The 15,938-nt window shown below is 37.1% G+C and overlaps 1 protein-coding gene across 1 annotated transcript; it reads right to left on the bottom strand.

Annotated features, from left to right (window-relative positions):
* Positions 1–490: 490 nt before the first annotated feature.
* On the bottom strand, positions 491–15,421 carry dpysl5a (dihydropyrimidinase like 5a). Its single transcript, XM_081394091.1, has 12 exons — positions 15,159–15,421; positions 9,081–9,239; positions 8,759–8,938; positions 8,477–8,545; positions 8,243–8,287; positions 7,040–7,115; positions 6,752–6,908; positions 6,528–6,669; positions 4,055–4,197; positions 3,716–3,923; positions 3,467–3,635; positions 491–2,072 (listed from the first exon to the last, which is right to left on the bottom strand). The coding sequence occupies exons 1-12, from the start codon at positions 15,417–15,419 to the stop codon at positions 1,987–1,989; spliced, it is 1,695 nt and encodes a 564-aa protein (XP_081250217.1). The 5' UTR covers positions 15,420–15,421; the 3' UTR covers positions 491–1,986.
* Between the last annotated feature and the right edge of the window lie 517 nt (positions 15,422–15,938).

Genomic DNA, 15,938 nt, shown 5'->3' with positions numbered 1-15,938 from the left:
GTTTATTAAACATTATATGTATGTACAGTTACATAACCAGTTAAAAGTTTGGAAACATTATTATTTTTAGTTTTTTGAAAGAAGTCTCTTATGCTCTTCAAGCCTGCATCTATTTGATCAAAAATATTTGGGAAATATTACAATTTAAAAATTTCAGCATCATTACTCCAGTCTGCAGTGTCACATGATCCTTCAGAAATCATTCTAATATGCTGATTTAATATCAATGTTGGAAACAGTTGTTCTGCTTAATATTTCATCACGGAAATAAATTATATTTTAAAGTATATTCAAATAGAAAACCATTGATTTACATTGTAGTAATATTTCACATTACTGCTTTTCTGCATTTTTGATCAAATAAATGCAGCCTTGACGAGCATAAGAGACTTCTTTCAAAAACATTAAAAATAGTAATTTTTCCAAACTTTTGACCGGAATTGCATATGCATATTCAATGTTTAAGCCTATTCAATAATACATGTGGACATGAGGTTGAATGGGGTTTATTTGCACATTTTCATAAGATACATATTACATTAATACGTAATAAAACTGTAGTGCATACACAGCTCATATTAAAAAAATTGAAAAGCATACTGAAAATCCAGAATAAAAAATACATGAATATTTAGCACCAACAGAAATGTTCTTGCCATTCTACTGCTTGTGTCACTAGAACACTGAGTTGTACAGCTAAAGTTACTGTGTTTCAAATGGTCTCTACGGAAGTGCTTAGTTAGACATACATGTACAAAAAGCACACATGCATCAGTACGCTGTCTGCTGTCTTTTAACTAGGGTTAGTTAGTGGTTGTGGAACTTATTGATCAGAAGTGAAGCTGAATTTTTCTGACTAGCTGTGGACCATGCAGATCAATAGTCACTAATACACAGTGTTAACGTTCAGTGAACAACCGATGAATTACACTGTCATTACGTTCAGCTAACAGTTAATTCTAGAATAAACATAAAGATATACTGCAAAATGATGCCATTTGTTATGAAGAATAACTCATAATAGTAAAAGGGAATGTAGACTTCATTGATTGAGAATAAAAATCAGGTCAGTTAAAAATGAAAAATCAATAAAATTATAGATTGGTTACACAACTAAATTTGACATGTAAGTAAACAATGTTATTCTTAATTCACATTTTAGGAGGTCAGGTACGTGTGCTTATAAATGACATTAAGAAAATGAAAAATGTTTCATATAAATTACTTTTTTAAATGCTTAAGCAATACAAGTGGCCTGTGTCACGACAGAAACAATCAAATATCTTGTATTGCCTTTGAATGATCAGTATTTAAAAAAAGTAAGAACAAATATTAACACCTCAAAACAAAGCAAAAATGTTTTGTAACTGTACCTGCTGTCAGAAAGTGTCACTGTAAGAGTTGTACTGTAAGTGTAGAGAGGCAGAATGCTAATGTACACAAGTGTAACTCAAGAGATAAACACTGAGGTAAATGTATAGTCATCCGCCAACACATTAAAATAGGTAAAATATTAAATAACTTTACAATGGTTCATATTTTCAAGCCATGACCAACTACACAAACTAATAATGTTCCCATTCTTAAACAAATTTCCAGTTTCTATCTTTAAAATGGTTCAAACGTCAACATATGTAAAACGTACTGTATACGCAGTAACAAAAGGGTCTGTCATTTATTTAGCACTACAACAGTGTTGTATTTGAACACAAACTTCACTAATTCATTTGACTGAATATTAAGAACAAAACACCCTGTAACACTTTGTATAACCAACTCTCTCACAAGCATTTCCAACATCTACCTCGTTTTCCCAATTTCCACACAAATATATCGTTGTTGTATTTTTTTCCTCGTACACACATATTTATAAAAACACTGGAGTTTAGGTGCAAGTGATTAAAATTAAATAATGTTCATCAGATATGAGGTTGTCAAAAACGTAGGTGTTTAGTTTCAGACTTCTGTAAGTGTTGATCCAAAATGTTACCAGATTCCACTTGAACGGCCACCAGGTGGAGCCAGAATCCGCGCAGAAGCTCTCTTTGGAACATTATCATCAATTTGGGCACCTATAAAAAATATAGAATGACATTTTTCATATTAAAGTATTAAGACATTTGGGCAAAATGTCAATGAAATCGTCAATTAAAAATATTTTTACTAAAACTGTATTGGCCTTAACCCTCTGGTGCTTACGTTGCAGTTAAAAATGAAGTTAACATACTATATTTTAGTTTTTATTGAATATTTTGTATCTTTAGGGGATTTCATGGCACTAAATCATATTTAGTAGTTATAATCCATTTATTACGTTAACCACTTTTTGAGCATAGACCTGCAAATTAAATTTCCAACTTAAGCAAAAAAAAAATGAACTTAAAAAAAAAGCTGTAGAAGTTTATTGTTATGAAAAATCCACCAAAATAATAATATCCATTTTTATATGAAGAAACCGAATAAACTAAATCCGACTAAATCCAGAAGAACTGTGGCAACGTCTCTAAGACACTTCAAGAAACCTTCCTGCCAAAGCTGCCTGAAAAACTGTGCAAGGGTGGTCACACCAAACATTGATTTGATTTAGTTAATAGAAGATTTAGTTAACTGATTCATAAAATCAATTTATGACATTCTTTTTTGAAAGCATCCTCACTTTACAGCATTTTTACACAAATACCTAAAACATTTCACAGTACTGTAGCTTTTCTGGTCGGTGTCTAGGAGACGTTGCCACAGTTCTTCTGGATTTAGTCTCTGTCTTAATTTTTTCTGTTTTCTTCATGTGTTGATGGTGAGATCAGATCACACCGGCTGTTGTCAGACTCCTTGTGATAACAAAAATCTCACCGGATTATTACATTTAATGACAAAAGGAATGTTTGGAACTGATATTTTCTACTGACACACTACAGCAAAAGATATAAATAACTGGCTTAAAACCCTTTTCCTTTTGGTGAAAATACTAATGTGCCTAAGATTTTATGCACAGTAATGTATATATAAAACATGTTTTACTCTAAAACTGTGAGAAAATCAAAGCCATAAATTTAAACAAGCTCTGTTCCAAATTTGAGGTTGATATCTACAAAAATGAGCTTTCAGTAAGATTGTTAGAGCGCAGTACCAAACGTTTCCACTAGATGAAAATTGTTTTCCGTCTTTTTCCAATGCTGTCATTTTTTACTGTGAGGAGTACAAGTGTGACTATTTTTTTCAGGACCATTTAATCTTTTCGAATCATGTCCATGATTTTTGTGTGTGTGTGTGTGTGTGTGTGTGTGTGATCACATAGCGATGTGCCAAAAAGCAAAAAACGTTACCATTTTCAGCCAAAAATGACATACAAATTAAAAATAGGCTTCTTTTTCTTTATGCAGTTTACTAATTTTGGTGTCAAGTATGACATTTCTTTGAGAGATTTACATCTACAGTCTTCAGTATGGTTTAACGCAGACTACTGTACCAGAAAAACTAAAGCTGGACTCATGTAGGTCTCTCATTCCCCCGTGGCGCGTGCAGGGTCGTGGATTCATGTCCCCATCTGCAGGGCCCAGTTCCTTCTTCCCGGAATTTTGCACTGCCGCTACATCTCCAGTGTACGGGGTGCGCTCCACCCCCTTGAGCGCTTGACACTGAGGGTAGAGGGTCACAAACAAACTCAGTCGAGGCACTGCGATACACTGTCATAAAAACATGACTGCGTTTTGAGTACCTTCTCCCGCTGCACCATTTTCTTGTACAGGTAGTCAGGAAAGGTTCGGAGAGGGTAGAACTTTCCTGAGCCCTCAGCACAAGTGAAGATGCCATTTTCATAGACCACGCGACCACGGCTGATGGTCACCAGGGGGACGCCGTGACAGCGTAGGTTCTCGTACAGATTTACATCACCACCCTGACACTGAGTGGTCACAGAGATGGTCCTACAGACAGACAAAACCATGTAAAAAATAAGTGGACTTCATTTTACAATGAATGCGATATGATATAGGTTCGTAAAATAAATGTTACTGGATTCTCAGCTGATTTGAATTCAATCCATAATTCTGCATACCTTGTTGATTCAGGGTCCCAGACTACCACATCCGCATCAGCTCCAGGGATGATCCTGCCCTTCCTAGGGTAAAGGTTGTAGATCTTTGCAGCATTGGAGCTTGTGACAGCAACAAAACGGTTCTCATCCATCTTGCCTCCAACCTATTAAGAAAGAAAGACAGAATGAGCTTAAAAAAAGGTTTATTTTAAACTTTGATGATATTTTCTGTCTTCTCCATGATTTTTTTTTTTTGTCTTTTTTTGTGGTTTGTACAGCAACATAACTGTAATTATTTTATTTGTATATAAATATATATATAATATTATTATATAATTTATAGATTATTTGTATACACTATTGTTCAAAAGTTTTTTATGTCAAAAAGGATTTTTTTTTAAAAGAAATTAATACTTTTATTCAGCAAGGATGCATTAAATTGATTCAATTACATTTATATTACAAAAGATTCATATTTTAAATAAATGCTGTTCTTACTTGAGCATTTAATAATGATTTCAGAAGGATCATGTGAAACTGAAGACTGGAGTAATGATGCTGAAAATTCAGCTTTGCCATCACAGAAAGTCACATAATGTGCAGTAACTAATATTCATGAGCTACACTTCCAGCATACTAAGTGTGAATATTGATGAATATCATGAATATTAATTGTTACATAACTTTCACCCACTTTATCTGCCTCATTTAAGACCAATTTTAAGAATCCTAGGTTGTCTCTTAATATGCATATGATCCGTACTATCCCATTAGTTCAAGTGTTATAGAAATGGCACATCGTGGTGTACTATTTCCAAAGTATTCATTCATGCATACATTTTTGACTAATATTGCCCACAAACATTAAGGATGGGGTTTATGATAATTCTCAGTCAACTTTAACGAACAGTCACTTCGTAAGTTGAGTAATAGTTCACTTAATTATAAATTTTTCATAAATTAATTTTTAATCAAAATGTATTAAACATTTAATCATTCAATTATTAATTACTCTTTGATATGAATAACTTTTAGTTATAAAAAATGTAATGTTCTGACAGCCCTTGATGTCTCTTACAGCCCTTGATTTTTTACTTTACTTTAATCATTCAAATTCACCATTGTTCTTCCATCTTGCATTAGTAGATCATGGTAACCACAAGTAAAACCATGAATGGCTCATCAATTTGACTATAAAAAGTAATAAAGTTTAGTTATAAAACTAGAGTATTTGTTATGAAAATCAGTAGCCTAAACACATATTACTATTATTCCATTATTCCTGTAATACATTGGAATATATTATACATGACTATATTATTATAATAACATCCAATACGAATATACCACATTTCGCCACAATACCATGGTTACAGTTAGTGTTACTATAGTAAATCCATGGTAAATGTTGGTGATTTATGGATTGCAAAGCCTTCTAGCTGGATCGTTGTGGCACAATGTTTCTCCTGTTTTCCACATTAGTATTGTTAAGAATGTCAGCGCTGTTTCATCTGGATTTATATTAGTTTAAATCACAGAGACATGGGTTTTGTAACAGAGAATTATGTGACAAATTCAAGCGCTTCTCCCTGGATGCCACAGCACTGTTTAATAATTACCGCGTGATCGAGACCTGTCTCGATAAAAACACCTGCGTGGATGACTAACTTATACAAGTCCGATTATGCAACCAGGCATTGGTTGATGTTAAAGGGATACTTCACCGTTTTTTCATATTAAACTATGTTATTCCCTTAACTAAGACGAGTTGATACATACCTCTCTCATCTCAGTGCGTGCACTCAATCGCTCTGGCGCGCGGCGACACTTTGAAAGCACTTAGCTTAGCCCAGTTCATTCATTAGGGACCAAACAGAGATGAAGCTAGAAGCGACCAAACACCTCCACGTTTCCACTATTTAAATACAGTTACACAAGTAGTTACACGACCAAGTTTGATGACACAAAATAAAACGTGGCGCTTTTCTAAGCGGGTAAAAAGGATAACTATAATGTATGGCGGAATAGCACTTGAATTTCACATTGGTTCTAATGACAGAAGTGAGAGGGAGAGGATTTTTCAAGCGTGACTTTTTACTGCGCCTATTTAAATAGGGGAAACGTGGAGGTGTTTGGTCGCTTCTAGCTTCATCTCTGTTTGGTCCCTAATGAATGAACTGGGCTAAGCTAAGTGCTATCAAAGTGTCGCCGCGCGCCAGAGCGATTGAGTGCACGCACTGAGACGAGAGAGGTATGTATCAACTCGTCTTAGTTAAGGGAATAACATAGTTTAATATGAAAAAACGGTGAAGTGTCCCTTTAATTTGTTTATATTTATGCAAACAAATTGAGGTTATTAATGGAAATTCTATTTTAGTTGCAGCATCAAAACTAGAATTAAAATAATCAAATTTCACAAGCACTGGCCACAGAAACGTTGGTATTATAACAACGCTAGTCAGCAGCGTAGCTTCCGTCTTGAAATGAAACCTACCACTCCCCGCTCCCACATAACGGTCATGCGGTCCTGCACCCCGGGAACGCCGTGAGGGATTTTAGTGAAGTCGTCTTTGCCCATCGCCTTCTGTTTAGTGGTGAAGGGTCGGTGGTCCGATGTCAAGACGTTCAGAGTGTCACTACATCACAGCGAAAAGACTTTTTATGTGACTGCATGGGTATATGAATAAATGAAGCTACTCAATTAGTATATCCACTTACTTTCCCAGAAGGCTGAGCAAGTAATTGGGTGTGTTGGGGTCAAGTCTGAGCGGTGGCACAGTGACGAAAGCAGCAGCATGGGCCCAGTCCTGGTGGTAGTACTGCATCCCATTTAAGACAGCGTGAGCAGTGGTGGTCTCTCCGTGCACCACTTTCCCTGCCGGCCATTCACATATCAGTTTTCAGAGTCACTATATGTCATTCACTTATGAAGATTCAGGTGTTGTATAGAAGTTCAAATAAAGGTTTGTGAGTAAGATGCACTAAGCATCATTGCCTGGCTCTTACCCTGCATTTTAGCCGATGCTAAAACATCCCCTGCTGACATGCTGGACACATTCACAAGATATATGGGACAATGGGCCTATGAGACAAAAAACAGAAACATTGATTATGAACAGATTTAGAGATCTTAAAACAATTCATCTGTAACTCAACTGTATGTTTTGTCGCAGAGTAATGCTGGGTCAATCGCGCTGCCATCCAGACATTCTGTTTCACACTGCATGTACAATTTACTGTATGTACATACATGTATGCTTTAGCTGTGAAATAACAAGTTTAGGGTCAGTAAGATTGATTAATGTTTTTGAAAGGAGTTTAAAGGCCTGTTCACACCGGGACGAATTTTGCGCGCGATATTCGCCGACGTTTAACGCCTCGTGACTAAACAAAGGGCGCCAATGTGAGTGTGCACACCGCCACATCAAAAACTATCCGACCAATGAGATTGGCGCTTTTGTTCACGTATCTGGAGCTTCTGAAGTTACAGTAAAACACAACTTGGGGGCGCTCAGACACAAAACGGTCTTGCCGAGCACACATACGCAACGGCGAAGAAGATATACACCAAGTAGCATCTACACTGCCGGGAAGAAATGAGAAATGAAACGAGGAAGAAGCAAGGCAAGATGATTGTAGAGCTGCTGGTCTCGTTGGTGTCGGAACATAAATAACTACATGACAAACGCGACAGCGAATAACGTGCGCCAATATTCGTCCCGGTGTGTAGGGCCCTTCATGCCCATCAAACCTGATCAAAAATACAGAAAAAAATGTAATATTGTGAAATATTATTACAATTTAAAATGACTTAAAAGCTGTATTTTCAGCATCATTACTCCAGTCTTCAGTGTCACATGATCCTTCAGAAATCAAATGGTTTGGTGATTTGGTGCTCAAGTAACATAACTGTTGAAAACTTTCGCGCTGCTTAATTTTTTTATGGAAACCATGAAACATTTTTTCAGGATTCTTTGATGAATAGAAAGTTCAAAAGAACAGCAGAAAATAGAACATTATAAATTACTTCACTGTCTAATCCCAAACTTTTGAATGGTGGTACATACATCATTGCATTATAGTTATATGTTTTAGTAAGAGCTGTCAATTTTTTTTTCAAGTTTACATTAGAAATTAATTAAAAATGCTTAATGTTAATAATTTCAACATCATTTTGTATACATCAACATTCAAGTACATCATACTCACTCTGTTAGCGATGGTGATGGCTCGGTGGACGGCCTCTGCTTCCAGCTGAACATGGAGAAAACACAAGTGTCACCAGTGAAACCTAATGATAAACAGACGCTTGAAAGTATTAATAATCCATGGAAATGCAATATGGAGACGGGAAAGACAAGGAGCTGGAGATAAAGAGGCAGCGTGACTAATTTCTTAAAGGAAAACCATTTCACGGTTACGGGATTTGAATGTTTATTTTACCTCCTCAGGTCTGCTTATCTCAATGCCCTCCGGTCCACTAATGCCTAGATCCAGCGCTTCTCTGGCACCCTTATGTGAATAAATACAATAAAAACATGAGTTAACATGATATATCACGACTATGCAGGGAGAAGACCATGATCTTTCCTAGACAGCATTTTAAGTCACTGTAACGGCATTGTGCAATGATTATTATGAGTGATATTTCTGGCATCATGTGATGTTGCTGCCTATGTACAACTCACCGGGTTATGGAGCAGAACTTATTTCTATGGTACATACCTCAGCAACCAGCTCTCCATTCTCCGCATGGACACGGGCCACAGCACCGATGTCTTTACAGTTCTGCAGAGCCTGGAACAGCTCGCTGTCCCTCAGCATGTACACGTCCTTATACGCCATGAACATCTGAAAGGAGTTCACCCCCTTGTCCCGCACCAGCGTCTCCATTTGAGCCCTAACCTGTGATGCAAAAGGGACATCAGTCTCAGAATGAAGCCGAAAGTTATATTAGGACTGTAAATTCAATTGAAATCTTTGCACATTTTTCCTGTTCCTGTCGTTATACAAAGTTTCAAACTCAGCAAACACAGACTCTGTGTACCTTTGGTCCCCACCAGGTCACTCCAACATGAAGAGCGTAGTCACAGCAGGCCTTGGCATCAGCGTGAGAGCGACACTGTTCATAAGCATCAACCAATGATTCATTCTTCTCTGGCAGCACGTGACCAATCACCATAGTGGTGCCTCCAGCCAGAGCAGCCTGGAAATAAACAAACAACAGACTGGCAGCATCAATTCCAATCACTTGGTTTAATGGGCCGGCGACAACATAACATAATACATGTTCACAAAAGCTTTGCGTGAAATGAAATGTTACATAAAACATTAATCAAGGTTAAATTACACTTGTATTTGAGAACTGTATTCAAAGGTATTCTGAATGGTCTCTTGTCTGTTCTGAGTGTTCTGTTTATTATTATGGCATTGCTAGGGTATTCTGGGTGGTTGCTAGAGTGTTGCTAGGTCATTGCTGGGGTGTTTTGGTCGTTGCTAGGATGTTCCGATTGTTTCTAGGTCATTTCTATGGAATTGCTAATCTGTTAATTGCTAATTTGGCTGATTTAAGGTGTTCTGCTGGTTGCTACGGGAGATTGCTAGGCATTTAAAGAATGTTCTGGTAATTACTAAAGCATTGGTGGGGTGTTGTGGGTGGTTGCTAGAGTGTTGCTAGGATGTTTTAGTGATTGATAGGTCATCGTTTTGGTGGTTTCTAGGATGTTCTGATTGTTTTTAGGTCATTGCTAGGGTGATCCAGTAGTTGCTATGGAAATGCTAATCTGTTTAATGTTCTGGTGGTTGCTATGATGCTCTGATTATTGCTAGTGAATTCTTATACTGATTTTAGGTGTTCTGCTGGTTGCTAAGGCAAAGCGGTGCTGTTTGGGTGTTCTGTGGAGTTGTTAGGCATTTAAAGAATTTTTGGTAATTACTAAAGCATTGATAGGGTGTTTTGGGTGGTTGTGAGCATAGACATAATATACATAGACGCCCTATTGGCCGCTGGATCGTACGTCAACGGCGCCGCCATACTGCGGAGGGCAACTTTCCCATACCTCTCATAACGAGAATTGAGAAAAATGCCTATTTCTTGTGCTGCTTGGGGCTTTACAAATCGCCACACAATTGAAAACAGGTCTCAGGGAATTACCTTTCACAAGCAAAACTGAAAATTTGTTTCTGGTTGCATTTCATTTACTATTTTTATTTTCAGAGGAGAAAGGCCGCGAAATTTAAAAATACTACTGTTATTGTGTCACGAAATGTAGTTTTAAGAGTTTTTCAGTCGACAATGTAGTTGTTTAAAGCTCAAATCTGTGGTTTATTTATAAAGATAGCGCCTTTTTAAAAATGTTATCTGACGGTTTCGGAGTTGATCCAGCGATCACCGCGGGCGCTCAGCGCTCATGTACCCCGCCGAGAACAGCCTTGCCTCGGCTATAGTGCTTCTGAGTTCTGACGTTTGTCGCTGTCAGTCTAGTGAGAATAATTCGTCTTGTGTTTATCTAACGGGCGATCTTTGGTTTCATTAATCTATAATTTGTTCCTTGGCAGATTGTTTTGGCTGAGGGCAAAGTGAAGTTTCATAACTTTATATATTTAGGCTATTTAACTTTAACAGTGTAGCCTGCTGTATGTTTGACTGGATCGTTTACTTTATTTCTTGACTTGTATAGCTTCTTATACCTTTTAAAAACTGAAATTTAACAAAAAGAGACAGGGTTGCGTCGTTTTATTTTATATAGCCTATGTAATAATATTTTAAAATGTATAAATTTACATTATTTATTATTGTTATTATAATAATATACCACTTGCGATTATCAATCTATTATAGTTATGCTGTTAAATTATTTTACTATTCATTGTAACTATTTAACTTATTCTTTTTTATTGTCTATATTCTGTAATTGATATTTCATATTCTATTGCTATTATTATAGTATTATACATAAACTATGCTATTATCAATATATTATTATTATTATTATTATTATTATATTAGTACTTATGATATTATATAATTATACTTTTCATTACTATTTTATTTACTGTATACTGTTTGTTTATTTTATTGACTAAACTATTTACTATTAGCCTACCTCTCACTTTATCTAATTTACTATTTGCATTGCACTGTAGTTGTACCATATCATATGTATTACCATAAAGGATCCATCAGTTATCTTTGTTATTGCTAAAATCAGGTCAATGACAGAATATGCTTTTCCCACAATAAGAAAACTTTATTTAATTTAATGTGAAAATTAAATTATATCTCAGTATGGGGGTGTTCACAATTCTTATCCAAGAATGAAAAGCTAAATACATGACAAGCCAGAGCTTTGGCCATTCCTTATTAAAAAAAAAAATATATATATATAAGTCTATCTATCGAGAGTTTAACTAACTACAGATGGAACTTTTTTGTACACCACATACAAACCACCGAAATCGGTTGATAAATGTATTTTTTTTTTTTGGTTTTTATACAGAAAAACCGCAGCTCAGCAGTTTACTTGCATTGATTACAGCGCAGTCTTGCCCTCCACAAAATGGCGGACGCGTTGACGTATCGCAGCAACGTTCCAAAGCGGCCAATAGGGCGTCTATGTATTTATTATGTCTATGGTTGTGAGGGTGTTGCTAGCATGTTTTGGTGATTGTTAGGTCACTCCTAGGATAATTTGTTTGTTGCTAAACTGTAAGGTGTTCTGGAGGTTGCTAGGATGCTCTGATTGTTGTTAGGGTGGTGGCTTAGGAATTGATAGGGTGTGATTTAAGGTGTTCTGGATGGTTGCTAGGCATTTAAATTATGTTCTGGTTATTACTAAGGCATCGCTAGAGTGTTTTGGGTGGTTGCTAGAGAGTTGCTAGGATGTTATTATTGTTTCTGTGTCATTGCTAGGGATATGTGGTGATAGATGGGCAACTGCTAGGCTATTCTAGTAGTTGCTAGGATGTTGTGATTGTTGCTAGTGTGCTCTGGTTGTTTCTATGACTTTATAGGCCTATATCACGGAAAAATTGAAGACCGGAAGTACGTCTTTTAGTAGGGATACAGCTCTTCCGGGTTAGCTCTTTACAATGGCGGAGTCCGATAGATATACCGCTGGACCAAATCTCTCCGCAACCTGCCTGAAGTCACATATGACGATGTGGTTCGGATGGTAAATGAAAACTCTCAAGTGGAAAAGCGTGAAAGCTGAGTTATGGCTGTCTACGTCCTGACGCAGAGCAACCCGGTACACTACAACAACAGCGGCGGGCCGTTCGCCAGTTAGGTAAACGTTTCTATGGTAACAGCGAGTTGGACCAATCAGCAGACGTTGCTGCTAAGCTTAGGATTGTGGGTAGTGTAGTTTTTTTTCATAAGATCGCGGATAAAACAAGTTTTTCTTAAAACAAGGTTGATTTCATACGAACTTATAGCTTCTACAGGAGCAAAAACCTTCGTTTCACAACCTCAATGCTCCTGGTCAGTCTACCTCGGATGGTTTAGACATTATGGCTGATAATATAAATTCTTATGGAGAAATACTGTTGACCGGAAGTTCTGAATCCCTACTACGCGTTCCGGAAGCAAGAAGTGTGACATAGGCCTATAGATATTACTATTGTGTTCTGGGTTACTCTGATTGTTGCAGTTGAATTGCTAGGCTGTTGTTAAGGTATTGCTAGGGTGATGTGGTGATAGATGGGCAATTGCTAGGCTATTCTTATAGTTGTTAGGATGTACTGGTTGTTTCTAGGTCTTTGCTAGAGGTGGTCTGGTGGTTGCTAGGGAATTCTTAGGCTGCTTTTACTGTGTTCTGGTGGTTGCTGGGATGCTATTGTTGCTACAGTAGGGTGTTCTAGTGGTTTCTAGGGCATTATGAACTTTACTAGGGTGTTCTGGTGGCTGCTGGGATGCTCTGATTGTTGCTAGGGTGTTGCTAGGGTCTTCTGGTGGTTGCCAGGGCATTGCAAGGCTGTTTGTTAGGCTGTTATGGTCATTGCTAGGAAGATCTGATTGCTGTTAGGGTGTTTGGGTGGTTTCTAGGGCATTAAGTGCATTACTATTGTGTTCTGCCGGGATGATCTGATTGTTGGTAGGGAATTACAGTGTGGGTTCTAAGATAATAACATTAATTGCTCATAATGCATTATGCTTAATTATAATAATTGATATAATTATTGGTTAATACAATTATTGTTAAAAGACCTTGTTATGTCTGTAACAAAGACAGTGTGGGTTCTAAAATAATAATATTAATGCTCATAATGCCTTAGCAAATGCCACCAATTAATATCCCACTTTATATGTCTGACCCTAATATTTTACAGGGAAATCCACAATTAGTAGAAAGCGTTTCTCAGTACAAGAAAACAATGATAAATAGTAATTCAACCACAAAAATGGTCCTCTTTACAAGCATCTCTAAGCTGACACATGCCGGGCAGCCAGATCCACTGAAGGGGCGTGTATTTGTGCACCATTGTTTTCTAGCACAATGGCACGAGTGAAAGGCTTTTGCAGCAGTCTTTGCAGCAGTGCTCCAGTCTCTATGGAAACAGAATCTGATCTCCATTTGTCTCTGCGCCTGGCGAGTCCTATGGCGGTAAGCGGGGGGGAGGGGGAAGAGAATGCCACTTGTGTTGCCAAGGCTAACAATAACAGTGCCGATAACAACTCTTTATTTGTCATCTCAGAGCCTGCAGCACTCTCTGAATAAGAGCGTGTATGTATTTGTGATGGTGAATCGTGCCTTGCGGTTGATGGAGGCAGACTGTGAGTGTTCAATGCTCACTCTTGCATCTCAGTGTCTGCTAAGTGACCCATGGGATTTATTTAGGCAGGGCAGCTGAAGCGAGCACATCTCTGCTTTTGAAGTATTTATAAAACATGAACAAATGAATGTGACCTTAAATGGATGTTACGTCACACATTGTATGAAATCACTTATCTAAAATAAGAAAAAATTCATACTGCTAAAATACATCATTCAATGAAAGGAAAATCAAAACAATATTTAAAACATTTTACAAATTTAAAAAAAAAGACTCTATTAGTAGTACTATTAGCAGCTCTTCCATACAAGTCACTTTTGAGAAGAACTTATTGAGTTGTTGTGAGATAAAAGGCCCCTGGCAGATGGTGGGGGCCACTCAACGTGTGGGGGGTCCAAAGTCTAAAAATCTATCTTTTGCTTCTACTTTCTCTCTATATGTCCCAATTGGAACCACATGTAATTTAATCTTAGAAGTGACAAAACTACAAAGCCTGAAGCCATTTCAATAACCTGCGTTTCTTTATATTAGATTGAACTAATGTATGGGAAAAATAAAACCCAATGTACGGTGCCCTGCACATGACATGCATGGGGAAAAACAACGTAAAGTGGCCATGAATTAAGAATTCGTTCCAACAACTTATTAATTTTCTCCCTTACTGTCTGTTAATCGTAGCCATGATGCAACTGAATTAAAATTAGGTAACAAATTAATAAAATGTGGCTACAAATTATCGATTACAAATTCTTAATTTATGGCCACAAATTCCCACAATATCTACCCCCCACACCCTTTTTGGTGATAGATGAGATGGAAAATAAAATGATTTTGTTGCAAGCCCGATTCAAACCTACGTTACCCACATGAGCACCATGGCACTTAGTTAGAGCATGTACTAACTGCTAGGCCACAAATATAGCACAGAAATAGGGAGCTGGTGTCTGATTAGATAAATTACTTTAAAACTGTATAAAACTGAATGCTTATTTAAAATAATGAAATAATGCTGAGATATTATTTTATTTTAGTGGGGAATCACAATATTCTTAGCCACAGCATAAGCAACATAAATCAGTATTTTACTTCTATAATGTGTAATTTCCAAGTGAAACAGGATATTTAAGAGAAACAAAAGTAGGGTGGGACTTGATTTTATCCATTGGGAATTGAATGGATTGTGAAAAGACTGAGGTCTTGATGATGTTGTTTAGAGGCAGAGCAAGAATTATTATTTTTTTCTTTGGCATGACATGCACTTATAAATAATTCCCAATAAAACCAATAACATGTATTATGAACGTATGTCAAATTTGAGTTCATCCTGACTTTAATAGTCAGTTGGTAATACCTTGGTGCCGCTGTAGAAGTCATCCACTGTACAGGCGTTCATGAAGCTCTCGTTCAAGTGAACACTGGTGTCAATGCCCCCCGGAAGCACCAGCTTTCCTGTGGCATCTATAATCTTGGCTCCACCGGGGATCATCAGCTCCTTGCCCACCTGCTGGATAATCCCATTCTCGATGTACACATCTGCTTCTTGTGTGAAGTCATCGTTCACCACTTTACCTCCCTTTATGAGGATGCGCACCGTTGCTGAGCTGGAAGACATGGTTCAACCTAAAAGTATCAAAGAACAGAGTGTTGATGTGTATTATATAACTCTACTTTATATAGAGTCTCCACACCTTTTGACCATTAAGCAGCACAACTATTTTCAACATTGATAATGTTTCTTGAGCACCAAAACAGCATATTAGAATGATTTCTGAAGGATACTGAAGACTGGAATCACACAAATAAATTACACATAAACATTACTTTGAATTGTAATAGTATTACTGTTTTTACTCTATTTTTTTATCAAATAAATGTATCCTCGATGAGCATAAGAGACTTCTTTCAAAAATCTTACCGACCCCAAACTTTTGGATATACACACTACACTACTTTACTTTCATATGATTGTGTGAAGTGGGAACCCTGTTTAATATAGGCCCTATACTTTTGGAATAACATCACATGACTCAATGAAGACCTTGCACTAATCTATTTTTCCACGTTTGAGCTATGGAAACCAACTGTATCCTTACTTGACGTCCAAACAGGATCAATCATGCATTGCATAGCC

This window comes from Scardinius erythrophthalmus (assembly GCF_964197995.2).
Source record: "Scardinius erythrophthalmus genome assembly, chromosome: 19".
In the NCBI taxonomy this organism is placed as follows: Eukaryota; Metazoa; Chordata; class Actinopteri; order Cypriniformes; family Leuciscidae; genus Scardinius; species Scardinius erythrophthalmus.
This window is presented reverse-complemented; position numbering and strand designations above follow the sequence as displayed.